At 42.8% G+C, this 22,924-nt stretch overlaps 1 protein-coding gene across 4 annotated transcripts in view; it reads right to left on the reverse strand.

The window, feature by feature from the left end:
* Positions 1 to 18,077, reverse strand: part of LOC147615987 (uncharacterized) — a 131,754-nt gene extending 113,677 nt beyond the window's left edge. For all 4 annotated transcript variants that reach the window (XM_086778618.1, XM_086778619.1, XM_086778620.1 and 1 more), the window contains exon 1: positions 17,623 to 18,077. In XM_086778618.1, coding sequence (XP_086634744.1) covers positions 17,623 to 17,867 — 245 coding nt within the window. In that variant the 5' untranslated portion in view covers positions 17,868 to 18,077. The remainder of the gene's footprint in view (positions 1 to 17,622) is intronic.
* Between the last annotated feature and the right edge of the window lie 4,847 nt (positions 18,078 to 22,924).

Genomic DNA, 22,924 nt, shown 5'->3' on the forward strand with positions numbered 1-22,924 from the left:
TGGAAGTACCACTGTGCCCCAGGCATGGTTAGCAACCACAGATCCAAAGCATCCCACCGGGTCCAAAAAACCATCCTCCAAAACAACAAGCCTGCAAAACTGGCAGAGGGAGGAACATCCTCAGAAGCATCACAAAGAGATGCAGAGATAGACTCCTCGCAATTAGGAAGGACAGCAGAAATATTAACTGTAGTGGTAACAAAGTCCTCAAAAGCATCACAGATAGCAGAAGATTGTTCCAAAAGTAAAACCAGATCCCAAGAATCAGCATCACAGATAGCAGAAGACTGTTCCAGAAGTAAAACCAGATCCCAAGAATCAGCAATAAAAAAAGGATACACGTGAAAGGATCACACCGCAAAAGGGAAAAAAACCATCTTTGTTCTGCAAATACTGCAAAGAACACAAGCTCAGACAAAATAAACTCTGCTCAGGATCTCTGAAAAGATCACTGCTCTCCTCCAAAAAACTGGAAACTCCTGTCACACAGAAGAAAGTCTCCACATATACAAAATAGCTCCCGAAATTGATCCTCAATGAGTGTAGAAAACTCCTCTGAGAAGCAAAACGCAACCAAAACACTGCTATCCAGCAAAAATAGCACTCCACCGCCAACAGAAGGCAAGGAACATGTAGAAACCGGGAAACCGTGTAGGCCAGGAACAAAACACCGGTATAGATGCTCCAAAATCAGCAAAACGCTGACTGAAATCTAAAATTCAGAATCCTCCTCAAGTAAAGCCACAATCCAAACAAGAAACCCCCTCTGCAAGTGATCTCTGTCCACTGGAGAAGAAAACGCAGCCAAACAAGGGCTACAAACCTGAAAATTCAGGTTAACCAGTGTCCACACCTCCTATGAGGAAAAACGCTGAAGAGAAGGTACCTTCGGGTCCAACAGATGAAGCCCAAGTGAAGGTAGAGCTACCAACAAGATCGGTTCAGAAAAACGCAGCAACCATGGCTGCAAATCTGAAAACGCAGAAGTATAAGGGGCTGTAGAACGGGCTGAACATGGAAACGCTGAAGCCTCAAATCAAGAACTGCTGCAGAGAACAACCAGGGGGTGGGAGGGATGGCACAAGATAACCAGAAAGGATAGGTAAAAGGGAGCCCAGAGAGCTCCAAGATCAGGGCTGGGAAAGCAAGCCCAAACAGGCCAAAAAACGCAGCCTGTTTGGGAAAGCTATGTTGCTGTCCAGTCCTGAAAAAAACGCCTGAGAACCCCTAGAAGGTGCCACCAAGAAGGACAGGTATGCTGTCCAGAAAAAAACACCCTTGTCAAGCTACCAAGAAGCTATAAACTGACGCCCTGAAGAGAGGAAACTGCAGCCCACTGAATGGGTATCAATCAGCCCTTGAAGAAACGCAAGCTTCAACGCATGAACACAAAAACGCGTATGCAGATATGAAGAGGTAGAGGAGGGAGCATCCAACGCTGAAAATCACCGGCGCTTTGATACCATGATAGAATGTTCAGCGGAAGAAGGGAAAGTGGAAACACAGGAGAGAGAGAGAGAGAGATGGAGAGGAAACACGGGTGAGAACCTGCTCTCAATAACATCACCAAAAGGAATACATTTCCCAAGCAAGAGGGGAGATTCTTGTAAGTGAGGGACTGCAACTAGACAAGCTAGGCAAGCAATGCAGCAGTGAAATATGAGGGAGGCATGCCGGCTATATATACCTCTACATGAAGGCAGCCGACTGGAGATAAATACCTACACGACTAGGAAAAATACCCAGGACTCCATAAAATGGAGAAAAATATGGGAAAATATATGTGAGGGGTGACCAGCCCCTCAGACTAACATGGTCAACCCTAGAGGCTAAAATAGGACACCAAATAGGAAGCCAACAAGTAGGGGATGACTCTCTACATCATCAACCATTCTCCCACAAAGGCGGTTGCTTATATGACACCAAAAGAGGCTTTTACACGACAGAAACCTTCAGTTTCACATCTCAGGTTTTTGACTGTGATGCCTATGCTCATATCCCTGATTCTACAAGGTCCAAATTTGATCCCAAATCCAGGAACTGCAAATTCCTTGATTATAGCTCTCAATCCAAAGCTTACAAATTATAGGATCCGGAGACAAAGTCCTTAGTGATGTTCACTTTGTTGAACCCGCGTCCGATGATTCCCAGTCTCACCCCAAACTTACCATACAGGTTCGTCCAATGATTCCCGAACTTACCATAGAGATTCCTCATCCTCCTGCTTCTTCATCTTCTTCCCCGGCACCTCCACCCCCCTGACCTTCTCCACCCCCAACTTCTCCATTCCAAGTTTCTCCGCCCTCAGCTTCTCCTACTCCTCCTGCGTATGTGCGATGGAGCAATGCCCCAAGGCTTCCCCAATGGCTAGAAGACACTATTCGTGACTCTCATCTCTCAAATGTTGATCTTCATCAGCTTGCTAACTTCTCAGCAGCACCTTTGACACGGGCACAGAGATTACAGGAGCTTTGTCATTCATGTAACCTCGCCTTGATCAGTAAAGTGGTGCAATCATATAAGCCTACTACAGCTAAAGAGGCTCTTGCTATAGCTATTTAGTCCTCCTAGCTCTATTTCACATGACGAAACCCATGCCCGGATACCACACAGGTGGAAGAAGACATGGGGACATGGTCCATAAGGTTTGATTGGAAAGAGGAGATTAAACTGGAGCAAGAAGCTAAAAGCCGCTTTTTCAAAAAGCAACTCTAGGGCCAAAAAGCAAGGCCCTGAAGCTAGAAAAGCAAAACAAGAACTTTTGACTAAAGTTGAGTAATATTTTACTATTAAAAAGACCAAAAGCAAAGTAAAAGGCAAAAGCAAAGCAAAGCATCACTTTTTGGCAAAAAGCAAGGCTTCCCCAAGTATAAAAGAAGCATGAGCCTCTCTTGAGCATCAAGTTAAAGAAGAACCACTTCATCGCGCTGCCATCTTCGTTGAAGCGTGGAGATCATCTTCTCCATCATCATCTACTTGATCATGAACCAAATCATGGAGTTTTTCATCGCTGCCTGCTGATTCAGAGCACCCTATCAATTGAAGTGTCATGTCATCATCTGTCGTACGACAATACGGATCCATACAGTCGTACGAGACTGTACGGATTGTAAATTTCAGAAACCCTGAAACTACTCCAAAAACCCTAAAAACTGCTTTTAGGAGGTTTTTATCGCATAAAACCATGAAAACAAGTTTTATATCAATTTTCTTGCCAAAAAGAGCTTGCTTTTCCATGGTTTTCTTCATCGACAAGGCTATAGGAGTTGTGAAGATTACTCATGGAATGAGTGAGCGATTCTTGGACATGTCTTTGGATTTGGACTTAGACTTGGATATGAATTTGGACTTGGATATGGACTTGAATCTGGACTTAGATCTAGACTTGGATATGAACTTGGACTTGATCACTGGATTGGAACCTGGACTTGGATCTAGATTTGGATAATGGATTTGAAACTTGGACTTGGATATGAACTTGGACTTGGATATGAATTTGGACTTGGATCTGGACTTAGATGTAGACTTGGATATTGGACTTGGATATGAAGACATTGGATTGGAACTTGGACTTGGATTCATTGGATTTGAATTTGGATATTGGATCTGGTACTAGCCCAATGAAAGATACTTGTGGGTCATCCCCATGGTGTGCTCAGCATCAGAGATCTCGTGCCTAGACATAGACATCGACATCGACTTGGATATCCTACATCAGCATATCTATTTGTTTTGTATTCATTGATTGTATTGATCCTCACCAACGTGCCCGTGGATTGTTCCTAAATAAATTCCTGAAAGGGGGCAGGGCCTGTTCCCCGCTCAATGTGGTGTATTGTGCAAGATCCCTATTCCCTTCTCTCTCTCCTCTCTCTCTATATCTTTATCTCTTGGAAACATGGTTGAGTCTGTCATGGCACGCCCCGTTGGGTTTACAATGGTATCAGCAAGATTTATCTTGAAGAAACTTTCTTGGGGTGACAGAGCCATGTCGAGAGCAGAGGGAGACCAAGGGCCTAATGAAGGAAAAAACTATGAGGCCAATACAAGACTTCAAAATGGGACCCAAGACCATCAATCTATTTATCATGAAACCACAGTCATGACATCAGAAGAGTACCATGACTTTCAGCAATTCAGACAACCTCTCAAAGACGAAGAATTTCTTTGTTGGAGAACCAAGAGAGAACGGGACCAAAGAAGGGCTCAAATGTTTGCAGATTTCATCAAGGATCGAGCCCCTCCTAGATATCTTGGACTTCGCAGTCGAGCAGTCATTGCAACCAGATGGCCCAGATGATTGTATTCGACTTCGCAATCGGGGAGTCATTGCGACCAGATGGCACAGATGATTGTATTGGACTTCGCAATCGAGCGGTCAATGCGACCAGATGGCCCAAATGACTATATTGGATTTCGCAGTCGGGCGGTCATTGCGACTAGATGGTCCAGATGACTGTATTGGATTTCATAGTCAAGCGGTCATTGCGACCAGATGGCCCAAATGACTATTGGATTTCATGGTCGAGCGGTCAATGCGACCAGATGGCCCAGATGACTATGCAAGAATTCTGGAGGGGTCCTAGTGACCAGATGGCCTTGAGGGAGAGTCTAAACGGTTTCCCTCGGAAACAAGATGGCTCAGCATGGTTTCGATGAAACTAGACAGGACAATCCATGAACAAGAGGATTATTACTTGTGCATTGCATACTGATGTATGTTTGAATTTCTTTGACTTTGTGTGTTGTTTTTGATGTGTGGACAATGCTTGGATTTATGGCATGTGATAGTCCACTAGTGCTAGGCTTCATTATGGCTGAATCTGCCTTGCATCTCCGGAGGTTTGACAGAAACTCAGTACGAAGGGCTTTGTGTGAATATATGCTCTTATGTGTGTGTGTGTGTGTGTGTGTGTGTGTGTGAGAGAGAGAGAGAGAGAGAGAGAGAGCATATCTTGATACAGAGTTCTACACCCACTATTGGGCACTGATGACGTTAGTGGGGATGTCGTAGTATCCAATCCATACTATGCATAATGAAGTTGATAGTTATATAGTTTTGTGGGTTGACTACCATGAGTATATAACATGCATGTTCCTAAAAGGTGAATTTGGGCATGTACTTGGATTCATCTAGGTATATAATTCAGCCGTATTAGCAGACATGCAGATTTCACATTGTGAAATTTTCGTCCGAGTTGCAGCCAATTGATATTGTGCTTATTCTTTCTATCTTTAGCGGTGCATCTGCCCTACCAACTACTTATTTGTTGTACTAATTCTTTTTATTTGCTACTTCCGTTAGTGCTAGGCTTCATTATGGCTGAGTCTGTCCTACATCTCTGGAGGTTTGACAGAAACTCAGTACGAAGGGCTTTGTGTGAATATATGCTCTTATATGTGTGTGTGTGTGTGTGTGTGTGTGTGTGTGTGTTTGTGTGTGTGTGTGTGTGTGTGTGAAGTCAGAAGATTTTCAGCCTCTCACCTTGTGTGTTCTCTATTAGGGTTTTGTGAGTGTGTGTGTGCTTGCAAGAAGCAAGTAGATAGACGTTCGCCTGCCTGCTTTCGCCTGTTTTCGCCTGTGTTCGCCTGCAACCGTATTTGTCTGCGACCTTGCTCGCCTGTGACCCTACTCATCTGTGAGCGTGCATTTTTCTCCTCGTCTATGAGACTACGACTCTATTCGCCTACGTATTGCTTGTCTGCCAGCCTGCGCTTTCGTCACTCCCTCCTCCTCCTTGCTCTGCGTGTGTGTGTGTGTGTGTGTGTGTGTGTGTGTGTGTGTGTGAGAGAGAGAGAGAGAGAGTCGTATTTCAATCATGGTTTGGATTTTTGTACATATGCTCGAAAAGAAAGACCTGCAGATCCTAAGCGCCGCCTATCAGAGCCTGCATCACAAGATGATGAACTTACTATGGAAGCTCAGTATGTCTTTGACACCCTTAAGGATGACTTTCAGTAGTCACGACAGGAATGGGACAAACCGGTTCCAGATGTCACGTACAAATTGAAATTGCCGTCCCTCGTGAATCCTCTCGGGAAGTTGTCTCAAACTGCAGTTATAATTTTCTTTCCTGGAAGAATCCCAACGGCCAGTGATGTCGCGCAGTGGATTAAGTCCATTCTTGGAGGATGCTTTGTAGAGGGAGTGTATTTTGCTTCCAGAGGCTTTTATGAGGTGCATTTATCAGATGCTTCGTGCAAGCAGGGGCTTCTTGAATTCTCTCCCCTATTTTACGGGAAGCAGATGGTACATGCTATGTCCTGGTCCCCAAACAAGGATTATCAAAGTCTTATACGACATCATTGTCCTGTATAGGTTGAGGTTGTTAACTTCCCGGACTATATGCGTGAAGAGTTGCCTGGCCTGGCTGCTTCTTTGGGACAGGTCATTTGTCCTCCACACCCCATGGGAAACCGTAACAGGTTCTGCATTCTCTGGGACACTGATACACCTACCCCTCCTTCTATTGACACCTACCCCTCCTTCTATTGCAATGGAAGTTGAGGGAGTGCAATTGGGAAAAAAGTATTTTGAATTGAAGTGGGGTGTGTTTGCAGGAGCTTGTTTTGCCTGCCACAAGTTTGGGCATCTAGCCTCTGAATGCCCAATGGTTCTGCATCAGCCCCCTCCCAATGCCTTGCCGCCCCAGACACGGGAAAAGAATGAGAATTTGCAAGCTAAGACAACAAATAAAAATGGAGCAAAGAATGCCAAACCAATCAATCAGGTGCAGTCACTTGCTGGAAAAGGAAAAGATAAAGGAAAAGAGAAGATGAAGGAATCTGCAGGGATTGATCAGGATGGTTTTCAACAACCTAAGAAGGTGGTTGTATTGAAGCAACGCCCCCTTCAATCTCGTCAATGGGATGCTTCTTCTCCCTTACCAAGACAGGCTTCTACTTCAGCTCCTGTCCTTCAAAATTGGGTGGGGGTTTTGAAGAAGGGCATCCCCATATGTGATTCAAAAGAAGGGGATAATGCTATGTCTTTCATGGGTCATGATGGAATGCAGCCCATGCAGGCAGAGGCTTTGCCTCTCTGATGTCTTTTTTATATCTGATACTTTGCTGTATATACCTCTTTCATGCCTCAAACACTTAAGTGCTTTACCTACAATGTACAGAGCCTTTGCAATGTCTCAAAGTGGAGGCTTTTATGGAATTATGTACATAAAATGCAGCCAGATATTGTTTGTTTGCAAGAGCATAATAAACACTCCATGGTTGGTCAACATGTTTATTTTGGCGGTTATGATATATATTATGCTGGTACCACTACCTACTCAGGTGTATGCATACTGGTTAGACATGAGCTGGAGCCTCAGTTAGCCTTCAATGACAGCAATGGCAGATGGATGGTCATACAATGTAATGTCAATGGTGATATTCTTGAGTTTGCATCAGTCTATGCTTCCTAGACCTCTGCCATGAGGGCTTCATTATGGGATTCTTTATGCAGATATCCATGGAGATCTAATGCATTCATCTGTGGAGATTTTAATAATTCCCCTTTGCCAAGAGATAACACCACTTCAAGATCTCATATGCTATCATTGGAAAGGCAAAAATGGGACAGCATGCTTCTTTCTGTGCAGGCTGAAGATTTATGGGTGCTTCTCCAGGGGTCAGTGCCTGGATATACTTTTCATCATAATGCACTTACTACATACTGGGCAAGGCTTGACAGATGGTATTTGTTTTACCCTCAACAATTTGCAGATTTTAGCCCTCATCTCTTTATAGATTTCTCATTGGGCTTGTCAAATCATGCCCCGCTGTGGATGAATTTACAGCTTGGCATGCCTCTGGATGATTTGCCACCCCTCTCCAATAGATTATTGCATGTTAATCAGGCTTATTTCCGACATCACTATTTCCAGCAAATGATCAGACTTGCAATTCATCCCTTGCCTTTGCATGCCCAGGAGGACATGAATTATGCTTGGGACAGCTTTGTCTCTCGTATGCAGAATGTCATTAGGGAGTATGGCAACTGGCATATGACTGAATGGAGGACATGAATTATGCTTGGGACAGCTTTGTCTCTCGTATGCAGAATGTCATTAGGGAGTATGGCAACTGGCATATGACTGATTGTGGCATACTCCTCGTCTAAGTCCACGTGCAAGTGAAACTTTGATTGCTTGTTGGTGATGTCCCATAGAGCCATTGTACCTAGCAAATGGAGATGGAGATGTAGATGGATACAGAGATGGAAATGTGGATGGTGATGGAGATGATGGAGATGGAGGATGGAGGTGGAGGATGGAAATGTGGATGGTGATGGAGGAGATGAAGATGGAGATGATGGAGATGGAGGATGGAGGTGGAGGATGGAAATGTGGATGGTGATGGAGGAGATGAAGATGGAGATGGTGATGGAGATGGAGGTGGAGGAGATGCAGATGGATACAGAGATGGAAATGGAGGCCTTGAGGAGATAGATATGGAGAGCTTGCTAGTGATGGAGATGGAGAGCTTCAGCTTGCAAGGATGTGTAGATCTGTACCTTCACAGGAGGGGATGGTGAGCTCTTCCATGAGAGCTGGTGGAGAGGATGATAGATATGGAGAGCTTGCTAGTGATGGAGATGGAGAGCTTCAGCTTGCAAGGATGTGTAGATCTATATTGGAGGAATGAAGTTAAATGGGCAAAAAGGACAGCACAACAATTGACTGAATTTTCTTAGTTAAGGCCTCTCTCTGATTCAGAAAAGGATTCCCTTTCACATGCTCAGTTTAAATTGACTGTTAATGATCAGAGGAAATTGCACAAATGGCAGATTAGGGCAAGAATGAAGCCCCTCATGAATAAGGGCTGCTCATCAAAAGCCTTTTTTCAGGGCTTGCATGCCACTCGAAAGAAAAACTCATGCCTAAGGGTAAGGAAGCTAGATGGCTCTTGGACGCACTCTTTCTCTAATCTCCAAGATGAATGCCAGAATTATTTCCAGAAATTATTCTCCGCTCCTGGTTCCCCATCAAATCAAATGACTGAGGCTAGGACTGAATTTCTCCAATATGTTTCTGGAATAGTGGAAATGGATGAAGCTCTTACCTTGGAGAGACCTTTTACTGACACAGAACTTGATAATGCATTGTTCCACCTCAGCAAATACAAGTCCCCTGGCTGGGATGGCCTTACGGTGGAATTTTATATTTCTTTTTGGGATGATTTGAAAGAAGTCCTCTTGCAAATGATCAATGTTGCCTAGCAAGAAAATCAGTTGCCGCACTCTTGGAAGCATGGCATAGTCAAACTTGTGCCCAAAAAACATCTGTGTGACCATATGTCCGATTGGAGGCCTATTACTTTGATGCCTGTAGTTTACAAACTCATTACCAAAATGATTGTGCATAGGCTTCACAGGATACTGGATGCTGGACTTCATCCTCATCAGTATGGGTTTGTGCCGCGAAGACAAATCCATGACAATATCCAATGCAAAGTATACGCATCAAGATGTGCTTATATTGCAGGTGGATATTGCTAAGGCATTTGACACTGTTCAATGGGATTTTATCTCTCAAATCATGACCAAGTTGGGTTTTGGTCCCAAGATGGCAAATGCAGTTTACTGGCTTTATTCTGGCTCTACTTCTCAGTGCATTCTTGGAGGTCATCTGTCTCGGTCATGGACATTGGGTCGATCAGTTAGACAGGGCTGTCCTCTTAGTGCTCTCTTATATGCCATTGCGACCCATCCCCTTTTAATGTATCTTAATCATCTTATATGCCATTGCGACCCATCCCCTTTTAATGTATCTTAATCATCTTACAAACACAAGACAGATGACTGGTCTTAAAATCCCTGGAGCTGCATCTTTTTTGGCACAAGCATATGCTGATGATTCCTTCTTTATGCCACAGAATTCTTCCCGGGAAGTTCAAATGCTTATGACCACTCTTTCATTGTACGGCTTGGCAGCGGGATTGCATGTCAATTTTGACAAATCTAAATTACTTCCCCTGAAACAATGTGACTAGCATTCTATTCTTTGGCCGGGTCACGTGGTCCATTCCAAAGATGTAGTCAGGCATTTGGGATATCCCATAGGATGGCATATCACCAGGAAGTAGCGGCTAAAATGGATCTTCCAAAGACTTCAACATACACTGGAATACTGGAAGATTTCTACTTGGCCTCTTCATGTCAGGCTCAGAATAGTACAGTCCATTGTAATGTCCTATGTCCACTTCTATTTGCCTTTGCTGCATTGGTCCTCCAGGGATATTTCAGCCTTTATGTCTCAAGCTATGGAGATGTTATGGAGGACAAAAACTGCTGTGAAAGCATTGAGACTGATGAAGATGGAAATGGTGTGCTCTCCTAGGATGCATGGTGGACTTAATGTCCTCAATATAAGATATCATGTACTTGCAAGGAAGGCGACTATGCTGCATACTTTTTTCCGTCAACAACAGCCATGGACTTGTATGCTAGCATCCATGTGTGTCAACATGAAGACTTGTGCTTATGGTCATTGGATTACTGATCATTGGGAGATTTGTAGGGAAGATACCTGGCTGTCCTTTCTCTACTGCTCTGATACTTGACTGGAAACAGGTACTTTCTAAGGTCAAATGGGCTCCTGATAATTGCTCAGGAACAAACTCAATGAGGAAAGAAAGTATTCATTGGAGTGCCATCTTTGACATTCCACTCGCTTTGCAGGAACCTGTTCGGGCATACAATCTCATGAAATTGGGAATTAGATACATACATGATGTGATAGATGATCAGGGCTATGTCTTATCTTTTCCTCAGGCCACTGCTTCCTATGCATTGGGAATGCGTCATAATTCTATATGGAAGAAAATTGCTGATTTATTACATCCTTTTCTACCTGTTCCTCCTGTGGGGCTGACACAGACAGGCTTCGGATTGGCAATTACAACCCTCTGCTACATGCACTCATCCTGTTCCTCTTCCCGCCTTAACCTCCATCAAAGCTTACAGGCTTCTTCAGCCTGCTCCATGGATTCAGCAACATGCTAATTCTCTGTGGCATATAAGGAAACCCCTCTCATGGTGGCGGAAGAATCTCGGGATGTTATGGAAGTGTAAAATGCCATTGAAACAAAGACTTTTTCTTTGGAGATGTATGACAGGCACATTGTCAGTGGGGGTCACACTTGCTAAACGTCGCATTGCACCATCCACATGTTTAAGATGTCAGGCTCCTTCAGAGACTGTTCTTCATTTGCTTTGGCACTCCCCGTGTTCTAGGATCCTCCTCGGGAGAATTTCAGATTATCTTCGGCTCCGTTTCCCGAGTCACAGATTTGGGAAACATTTCTGGCTCTTTGGCAGATTTATGAGGTCTTTGTCTCAATACTCACTATTTCTCTCTTGGGTGAGATATTGGGCTCTTTGGACAATCTGGAGTGAGCATAATTTGGCATACTTGGGTCGGCAGATTCACAAGTCATATGAATCTTTCCGAGCCTCATTGCGGCAATCCTTATATGATGCCTGCCATGAGGGTGATATGGATGCTTCTTGCATAGAGCTTTTCTTTTTATGTTTCTGATCTTTGGGATACTCTCCATTTCGGAGACCTCCCATCATGTAAATTTATGAGCATATAAATATACTGCACTGGATATTACCAAAAAAAAAAGTGTGTGTGAAGTGCGTGTGTGAGAGCATATCTTGATACAAAGTTCTACACCACTATTGAGCACTAATGACATTAGTGGAGATGTCGTAGTATCTATTTCATACTATGCATAATATAGTAATATAGTCTTGTGGGTTGACTACCATGAGTATATAACATGCATGTTCCTAAGAGGTGAATTTGGGCATGTTCTTGGATTCATCTAGGTATATAATTCAGCCATATTAGTGGATTTGCGGCTAGTTGATATTGTGCTTATTCTTTCTATCTTTAGCGATGCATTTGTCCTGTCAACTACTTATTTGTTGTACTAATTCTTTCTATTTGCTACTTCCCTTAGTGCTAGGCTTCATTATGGCTGAGTCTGCCCTGCATCTCTGGAGGTTTGACAGAAACTCATTACGAAGGCCTTTGTGAATATATGCTCTTATGTATGTGTGTACAGTGTGTGTGTGTGTGCGGAGTGCGTGTGTGAAAGCATATCTTGATACAGAGTTCTACACCCACTATTGCGCACTGATGACGTTAGTGAGGATATCGTAGTATCTAGTCCATACTATGCATAATGGAGTTGATAGTTATATAGTCTTGTGGGTTGACTACCATGAGTATATAACATGCATGTTCCTAAAAGGTGAATTTGGGCATGTTCTTGGATTCATCTAGGTATATAATTCAACCGTATTAGCGGACATGCAGATTTCACATTGTGAAGTTTTCGTCCGAGTTGCGGCCAGTTGATATTGTGTTTATTCTTTCTATCTTTAGCTGTGCATTTGCCCTATCAACTACTTATTTGTTGTACTAATTCTTTCTATTTGCTACTTCCCTTAGTGCTAGGCTTCATTATGGCTGAGTCTGCCTTGCATCTCCGGAGGTTTGATAAAAACTCAGTACAAAGGGTTTTGTGTGAATATATGCTCTTATGTGTGTGTGTGTGTGTGTGTGTGTGTGTGTGTGAGTGTGTGAGTGCATATCTTGATACAGAGTTCTACACCCACTATTGGGCACTGATGACATTAGTGGGGATGTCGTAGTATCTAGTCCATACTATGCATAATGGAGTTGATAGTTATATAGTCTTGTGGGTAACATGCATGTTCCTAAAAGGTGAATTCAGGCATGTTCCTGTATTCATCTAGGTATATAATTCAGCCGTATTAGCGGACATGCAGATTTCACATTGTGAAGTTTTTGTCCGAGTTGCGGCCAGTTGATATTGTGCTTATTCTTTCTATCTTTAGCGGTGCATCTGCCCTATCAACTACTTATTTATTGTACTAATTCTTTCTATTTGCTGCTTCCCTTAGTGCTAGGCTTCATTATGGCTAAGCCTGCCCTACATCTCTGGAAGTTTGACAGAAACTCAGTACGAAGGGCTTTGTGTGAATATATGCTCTTATGTGTGTGTGTGTGTGTGTGTGTGCGTGTGTGTGTGTGTGGAGTGCGTGTGTGAGAGCATATCTTGATACAAAGTTCTACACCCACTATTGGGCATTGATGACGTTAGTGGGGATGTCGTAGTATCTAGTCCATACTATGCATAATGGAGTTGATAGTTATATAGTCTTGTGGGTTGACTACTATGATTATATATCATGCATGTTCCTAAAAGGTGAATTTGGGCATGTTCCTGGATTCATCTAGAGGTATATATATATACTATTAAAAAGAACAAAAACAACAAACATTATGCATGAATAATGAATTTTCCCTCCATTAGCCCTCATTGAGCCCAAAGTGAGCAAAAGACTCAACAACAAAGACATAAACAGATTTGAGGATTTTTGGGATGGTCCTCTTCTGGGGTGGAGAGATGAGGATCAGCTATCGGTCATGTATGGTCTCTCAAGGTTTGATAAGAATCATCTGCATGTAATTATTGGTAAGATCAAGACGCTAACAATCAATACTTCTAAGCTTACGGAAAGGTGGATCAAAGATTGGGGGTGGACAGATGGCCTTCTAAGCTTACGGAAAGGTGGATCAAAGATTGGGGGTGGACAGATGGCCTTCTACTTGGTCGGGAATCAACTGCCAAGTTTTATCAGATGTTAATGCAAGAGAAGAGACATTTTAAACATTTCAATACAATATGGAAAGTAGCTTGGCCGGACAAATGCTGGGAATCCAGATGCAAAAGAATTTGGGGATCCAAACTGCCAACACATGCTCAAACTTTTTTGTGGAGAATCATGGTTGGGGCTCTTCCGTTAGGCTATAAGCTGGTGATCAGAAATATAGCCTCGAGAATATTCCCAAGATGCAAAACAACCATCGAGGATTTCAAGCATGCCTTTTGGGATTGCCCGGCATTAAGATCCTTTTGGACACAGCTCCCTAAACGAGGGGGGGGGGAGGGGGAACATTTTTGGGCTACAATGTACATGGTCCCATTGGGTTTTGGGTAAAAAGATTGATCCAGCAGAGGAGAGTAATACCCTTTTTGGAACATACTGGTCTTTACTCTTTGTTAATGATGGCATGTAAAATGTAGATCCTAAGAAAGTTATTTGTTTAGTGAAAGCTAACATTACTACTCTGGTGAGTATAAACAGACCGGAGTCAGATACAATGAAACTACTCACTTAGCACTAAGAGGATTTTGGATTGGGCAGTTTCTGTGGGTAGTTCTTCTCTTGATTGTTTAAGAAGACTATCCCACAGTTTATATGTACTCTTTTCTTATTATTAATAAAAATGCATCTTCACTATATAAAAAAAAAGGACCAAAAACAAAGTAAAAGACAAAAGCAAAGCAAAAGTATCACTTTTTGGCAAAAATCAAGGCTTCCCCAAGTATAAAAGAAGCATGAGCCTCTTGAGCATCAAGTTGAAGAAGAACCTCTTCATCAATTTGCCATCTTTGTTGAAGCGTGGAGATCATCTTCTCCATCATCATCTACTTAATCATGAACCAAATCATGGAGTTTTTCATCGCTGCCCCTTGATTCAAAGCACCCCATCAATTGCAGTGCCACATCATCATCTAACCGTACGACTGTACGGATCCGTACAGCAATGCGAAACTGTACGGACACGTACGGACTAAAAAATCAAAAACCCTAAAAATTGCTTTTTGGAGGTTTTTATCGCCCGAAAACCATTAAAACAGATTTTATATCAGTTTTCTTGCTAGAAAGAGCTTTTCCATGGTTTTCTTCATCAACAAGGCTATAGAGGTTGTGGAGATTACTCATGGGATGAGTGTGCAATTCTTGGACTTGTCTTTGGATTTGGACTTGGACTTGTATATGAATTTGGACTTGGATCTGGACTTAGATCTAGACTTGGATATGAACTCGGACTTGATCATTGGATTGGAGCCTGGACCTGGATCTAGATTTGGATCTAAAACTTAGACTAGGATATGAACTTGGACTTGGATATGAATTTGGACTTGGACCTGGACTTAAATCTAGACTTGGATATTGGACTTGGATATGAACTTGGACTTGGATATTGGATTGGAACTTAGACTTGGATTCATTGGATTTGAATTTGGATATTGGATCTGGTACTAGCCCAGTGAGAGATACTTGTGGGTCATCCCCATGGTGTGCTAGGCATCAGAGATCTCGTGCCTAGACTGGGTCATGATGATGTATGACCTTAAGATGATGGAGCCGCATGAAGTGGCATGTATGGAGATATATATAAATGGAGCTCAAGATGAAGATCAAGATGGAGCTCAACATGAAGATGAAGAGAAAGATGAATACCATGAAGCCAGTTATGACTATGTTCAGCCATGCTATGTGAAACATTTATGTTTATGTTCCTATATACGTCATGGTCACCCCATTATAAGGCATAGTGGCTAATGCCCCATGTATGATGTCTATGATGATGTTGATGTCAACCTTGGGATTGGGCAACCCTTGGTCAAGATGTTCCTATGTGTGTGTGGATGTGATGATGTCTATGTTCATGTCCATGATGTTTATGATCGTGGTGCCGTGATATGGTGGTATCACAATGTATGGTTGATGATGTATGTTGATGCATCAACTTGGATATCCTACATCGGCATATCTGTTTGTTTGGTATTCATTGATTGTATTGATCCTAGCTAGCGTGCCCGTGGATTGTTCCTGAATAAATTCCTAAAAGGAGACGGGGCTTGTTCCCTACTCAGTGTGGTGTATTGTGCAAGATCCCTATTTCCATCTCTCCCCCCTCTCTCTCTATATCTTTCTCTTGGAAACGTGTTTTGAGTCTGTCACTTGCTCCTCCTAATAAGTGGCAAGCAGCCATTGACACCGACCATTGAAAGGAATAGTTGTGGACCGGCCTTTGCATAGGTAGGTCATTGGGGTCAAGTGGGTCTTTAAAACCAAGTTTCATGCCGATGCTTCTCTGGACAAACACAAAGCCAGATTCGTTGCAAAGAGGTATTCTCAGATTAAGGGTATTGACTATGAGGAAACTTTTGCCCCTACAACCAGATACACCACTATCCAGATAGTTTTGGCTCTCTCCGCTCATCCTCACTGGCCCGACATTTCTTACAATGTCAGTATTCTCAGTCGGTTCTCTTTCACTCCTCGACATTCTCATTGGTAGGCCGCTCTCAAGATATCTGGTACCTTGGACTATGATCTCTTTTTTGTAGGAGACACTATGCTTGTTGGGCAGGTGATCAAGATACCAAGCGTTCCACTTCTGGTTTCCTACTTCACTTTAGGTTCTAGCCTCATTTCCAGGCGATCAAAGAAGCAGACTAAAGTTTCTCTTTCTTCCACGAAGGCTGAGTACCATGCTTATTTGGATACTTGCTAGAGTAATCTTGATGTTCTTTCGGACTACCCCATTTACATTCTTACAGGCAGCCAAAGTGCCTTGGCATTGGCACATACTTTTCATCTTTTCATGGCAGTACCACGCACATTGAGGTTCATTTTCACTTTGTTCGTAGCTGGTCGCTGACAGCATCATTTCTCCGGAGTATTGTCCCTCTCTGAGGACAACCTAGCTGATCGCTTCGCCAAACCTCTTCCTCAAGATACTATTGATCAGATCCTTCTGGAGCTAAGCAGAGATGTTGGAATGATCATCCCTAGCCCCGTTTGATCTCTTTTATGCCCCCTTTTATTTACCATATTTACATGATATTTTTGGGTATTTTTCCCACCTTTTATTAGCGTTTTTTCTAGTCGTGAGTTTTTATGCTAGCCGACCAGCCCCTTCATGCTGTATATAAAACAGGTTTTTTGCCATTTAATTCATTCATCATTTTGCTCAAGTGTTGGATCATTGCTAGCTACTCCAAGTCTCTCCTCTGCTTCTGCTTGCTATCTTCAACTATTCTCTCATGGGACCCATCTAAATGGATAAAATTTTCACTTGTCAACACCAATGCTGAGCCTTCCATACATGGAAAAAACCAATAAAGTATTATTTTTCCCCAAGTGATAAGGATCTTCATGCCATATTGCAACAGCAAGACCGATGAGATTACATAAACCCAACGCTCGCTGTTGAGAAAGCAAGATTCAGCATTCTACCTAAGACCAGGAGTTGTTTGTAACCCGGTCATTCCATGGCCTATGAGAGCCTCACTCAATGCACTCCACAAATCTAAGACGGCCCGAGATCATCCTCATCCCAAAATCCCTTCTTGCATCTGAAAAGGTCACCGATTGACGGGAGCTAAGGGTGACTCCCCACTCCTTCCTTTTATCCACCCACATAACATTCAGAATCGAGATGCATTTTCATGAATTTCAAATAAAATTCATGATAACCTTGAAGCAATTTGTGGCCCAATATGCTAGCAAGAGGCACATTTGCTCAGTGAGAGTCAAAATGCAAGACTCCATAACATACCTACTCCGGTAAGAAACCTTCAATTGCACACGTGAAAGTTGTCAGGTGTTTTTTTAGGTGTCATATATATGACATGTGTGGCAATGATGGATGGGGGGAGTCCAAATGCAAGTTGTGTTGCATGAGGGACAATGATAAGGCGGCATGGAAAGCAAAGAGATCTCACCGGACGGATGTTGTGGGCGTTGGGTGAGGAGCGAATGATGAAGCGGCGACTCTGCCGTTTGAAGAAACCAGGGCCGCCTTGGTGCCGCTGGTGCCCACATCAATGGCCAGCACGTACTCCTCACCCCCTTGACGAGCAGAAACTGCACAGCGTACCCCGGAGGAGGCACAAGGCAAGCTATACAACATAGGATTACATAACCCATCATTGCTGGAGAAGGTGTGTGAAAATGACTGTATTTTCATAGCTGAGGTTGGTGGACATCAAATTGATCATTGAACAGACCTTATTCCTGTTTAGGGTGCGGTCCGGACTCCCTGGACAGATGTCATTTCACACATAAGGGCGGTCGGGCGGATGGATGGTTGAGTTGGAGTCATTGTCACATAAGGGCGGTCGGGCGGATGGATGGTTGAGTTGGAGTAAGGGCGGTCGGGCGGATGGATGGTTGAGTTGGAGTCGTCGTCACCTCTCTCTACTCATTTTGTTCAAATTGTCACCTCTCTCCTCGTTTGTGTTTGGCATACCTAGAGTGGATCCAATTTTGCTTTGACCAACTCGAGCGAGTGATCTCATGTCATATGGTTTTGCTTTATTAAACGAAGCCACACAAGTAGCTCGACAACCAAAATGTGTTTGATGTGGACAACACTCGTTAATGCTATTGCTAAATGCAAGTAGTAACGCCTCACGCAGAGCATACAATTATATTGTCTGAAGTGTGCCCACTAACAAGCTAAAATGCAATGTCATATACATGAAAGTAGAAGAGAGAATTTTACGATCTTAAAAGGGGAGGGAGGGAAAGAGCGCTAGAGTTATTGTCCTCCCTCCTCCCAATCAAATGTATATATAAATCGTCTTGGTGGTAGGCCACTTGATAGTAAGCTTTGTGTCAGTATGTTGGAATGTTGGTGGTAGGAGATACAATTATTGGTGTGTTTATCCAAATATCATGTAGTAATGAGTCGTGTATAATTATTACTATTTGTTTGCTTGTTGTAGGCTATGGTTTTGTTATAGAAGTTAAAGTTTCTTTGTATTGCTACTTTTTATTACTAGTGTTGTTTATGAAGTTATCCATGAAAATTGGGAATGTTGTTGGGGTGTTATTAATTAGTTCATTGAGTTCTATGATGTAAGTATCAAGGTTTGAGTTAGGAGATCTATATCTAGCAGTCTTGGCAGACATTTAAAAGATACTCGAGTTATCTACTTGTCATTCATGGTTTCTAGGACGACAGCTTAACGCTATGTTGTCATCATTCATGGTTTATAAGAGGACAACTTCAAAGTCTTCCAGCAAAAGATTATTACAAAGCTGGCCCAATAGTTTTGTACATAGCTAAAGCGCATAGAGCTCGACATGGCACAAGGAACGCCTTTTGATGTGCCTATGCCCATATTTTTTGCTTAATAGTGTTAGTATATCTAATGGAATTAGGATAGTTTCTTTTTCTTCTTCTTTTTTTTTGGGGGGGGGAGAGAGAGAGAGAGAGAGAGAGAGAGAGAGAGAGAGAGAGAGAGGGACAGGGACAGGGGGTATGCAATGGTGGACTGGGAGCCTCGATGATATGAGAAAGGCATGGGTGTGACAAGTGTATAGAGTGTATATAGATCAGATAAGATAAAAGTAGTGAGAGGGTTGGAAAAGTTTTGAGAAGCCAGTGTAGATGAAGAGGCAAAGCCTAAAGTCTAAATTGTTAGTTTAGATATGAGGTGAGGATAGCAAACCAGAGTGATTTTGCCATAAAAAGAAGGTTGAGATGCCTTAAAGGAGCATAACAAAAGACATGACTATAGACTCTCCATGTGAACTACCTAAGGATAACGTATGGGGCGCTAGACGAGAACTTGGATAGGCTTAGAGATTTGTTTTTTAGTCTAGCCAATAGAAAGAAGGTTAAGATGCCAAAAAGGAGCAAAATATAAGACACATACTTCCATGTAAACTACCTAAGACAAACTTAGGTTATGGGGCACTAAAGAACTACGCAAATGCTAGGAGTTTCAATGGAGAGTGTGGCTCTTCTACAAGAAGTTAGGGATAGGCTAGGAGCTTCAGTGGAGAGTGTGGCTCTACAAACATGGATAGCTTCAATCGAAATCTTTCGAGTAAGATACTAAAGGTGAAACTTGATGCAAATAGTGATGTACGTTCATTTAGGGGTACTCTTATACTTCATGGGAAACCAGCCTGGTTAGCCTGGAAGTCCCTGGTGTGAATAACCCTACACACAAGCACTCTTTACCTTGTATTGGCAAGGGGTTTTTCCCCGTGTAAACATACTCTTATGTGTTAGCTACATTAGCCCTAGGGCTAGGGCTTCTAATTAGTACTCTTGTATTCCACTCATTTCTAATCATCATCATTATTAAGTACTTTCCAGCATCGAACTTCGTCTCTCTCACTCTCTGAGGTTCTTTGTCACTATGTGAGCGTGTGTGTATGTGTGAGTGCGCAAAGCATCTTCTCCCTCATCCAACATTGGTATCAGAGCTAAGGTTTACAACCTCGATTTCAGTGTCTTGGTTGCATTTGACTGTCAGCACCTGCCATTGATATTTGTGCCTCCTCCTACCTTGATTTCTTGCCACTAGCCTTGACTCTCTCCTTATTGGCGTGGCCACTTGTTGCCTTTTCAAAGCTGGTTTTAGAGCTTGGCTGCATAGCCATTAGCTCCTCGCCATCAATCTTTGAAGTGATGAAGCTTGGTGTACATTGCTGGTGTTTTACATATACGCCACCACAAGCCTGGGTAAGCTCTTACACTTCTCACTTTCACAGATCTAGGGTTTCTGCCTACTCTGTACATTGGTAAGCTTTTCTCTATGTTGTCGTACATTCTGGCCAACCCAACACACTAGCACTATACTCAGCTCAAGCTTTCAAAAGCTTTTGGCACTGGATTTTGGTATCCACCAAGTTTTGTTATTTTTACTGCTGTTGTGGTTGCTGTCTGAATACTGGCATTCAACTATTAGCATTGGACTTCTAAGGCCGTCATTTCTACGTGGTCACCCATTCGGCACTCCTTTTGGCATTGGACTTCTATGTCCGTCGATTTTGCATGATCAGCCATTAAGTTACGTCCGTCAGCTTGGCATGGTCACCTGACCAGCCTTTGGCTTTTCTCAGTCAACACTTGAACATTCAGCATTTAGCTTCAGCTTCAATTGATGATTGATCAGCCATTCAGCTGCTTTTGTCGGTTTTGCCCTTTCATCAACAATTGAACCTTCGGCTTCCAGCATTCGGCATCAAACTTTCCCATCAACTGTATCAGTCAGCTTTAGCCGTTCAGCATTTGGCTTTCCTAATTCAAGTATTCTGCATTAAAGCATTAGATTTCAACATTTAGCTATTCAGCTATTTTGGCTTTAGCTTTTAGCACTCGACACTTGGCTTATGGCATTCAACATTTGTCTCTTCAACTTCAACACCTCAGCCATTCAGCCATTCGGCTTTAGGCTTTTCACTTATAGCCCTCGGCTTCAACCTTTAGCGTTCGATGCTCAACTTTCTGCTTTCAACATTTGGCTAGGCTTTTTGCAGTCAACTTTTAGTGCTTGGCTTCTGCATTCAGCTTTTAGCCATCAGCGTTCGCAGCATTTTATTGCGGCCTCTGCATCAGTAGATTAGCAATTAGCTTTCAATGCTTGGCGTTCAATGTTCGGCCTTTCAACCTTCCCATTCAGCATTTGATTGTAGCTTCCACGTAAGCAGACAGCTTTTAGTCCTTCAACTGTTAGATTTCAGCTCTTGGCTGGGTTTACCCATCTCAGGAATCACCTTTCTACTTTGGTACTCTGCTTTCGGCACCCGGATTTTGGACGTCAGCCTTCGGCATTCGACATTTGACTTTTAGCTTTCGTCAGCACAGCTGATTCAATTAGTTGATTCATCGACATTTGACGTTGATCTTCCATCAATTGATTTAGTCAGCCGATTTAGCGTCTGTCCTTTAGTCGATTCAGATTTCATCTGTTAGCTACTTCAACGTCCATCCATCATATGGTTTTGCGTTTATCAGTCAACTGATTCTGACCTGACAACTTTACCTTCAGCTTCAGATCTGTTGACCTGTTGACTCCATGTCAGCTTTCGACCTTCTAACGCCATGTCAGTTAGCTGATGTGTGTGACTCCACGTGAGTAGATTCTAACTTGAAGATTCTACGACTGTCGATTCTGCCTGTAGCCTCCAACTTGTAGATTGCTGATTTTGTTGCGCGTCGCATGTCTTGGTCACCCTAGCTTCACCTCTCTTATGCGGTTATAGCATCAACTTATGGTTTAGAAGTTGCCACCTATGCAGCTCTCACACAAGCTCCTGACATTGCGGACCGATTAAAGAGGGGAATACCTGTCACATGCAGGATTATCAGTTGTTCTTTCATCCGATGTAGAATTGCATGATGCCACTATGTCTAACATTGATCCTCGAGATGATCCATACTCTGAATCAGGATTGTCAGTTGGTCCTATGCCTGACATTGATCTTGGTGTTGATCTGTTCTCAGCTAATTATGCTTTATAGGAGTTGTCAACACAATTATCTCTATGTCTTTTGCATTTGAGGGGGGACACATGATGTGTATTGCTACTGGTGATGTTTGTGGTCACTTATGCACTTAATCTCTTAGTTGTGCTCTGTCTTGGAGACATACCTGTATGTGGTGATGTTTTACTTGCTAGATGTATTACTTATGCTGAACCAGCTCCTTTTGTTTGAGTCGCCTCACCTTTGCAACTCATTGACATGAATGTTGATAGAGTCAGACTATTACATTATTCAGCTTGGTTGCCTTGTCATTATGCATAATTTAGGGTTTCTTTACATCAATCTGTAAGGGATTATGTAATTTTTTTACATTTCCATGTTGAGAGGTTGCCTTATACTCTCATGGTCTGGTTGGATGTATGCCTTGCTACCCCCACTTGTTAGATTTGTTATATCAAACCACTCTATTGCTAATTCCACCTTGTTAACTTGTCCATTAACATAGGTTATTTCTCAAATATATTGGCATTCAGTGAACCTTGACAGTTTATCCCTTGGTGTTGTTCACAGTGCTCACATTATCTGTTTCTTGCTGACTCAGCTGAGCCTGTTTTGGCTCTAAATCAGTCCTCTGCTGCTAGCAGCCCAACTTTCCCATATTGCTCTAATGCCATGGGTGATGCGTTACTTGAAGAGGATGCAGATCTCCCACTGACAGGAGTTAGACACGTGCTACTTCTGGTCATGCATCTTATTTTACTGATTCCACCCTTGTTGCTTCCGCATTACGTGAGGAGC

Source organism: Cibotium barometz, chromosome 39 (genome assembly GCF_041138505.1).
Source record: "Cibotium barometz isolate CiBa-2024 chromosome 39, ASM4113850v1, whole genome shotgun sequence".
NCBI lineage: Eukaryota > Viridiplantae > Streptophyta > Polypodiopsida > Cyatheales > Cibotiaceae > Cibotium > Cibotium barometz.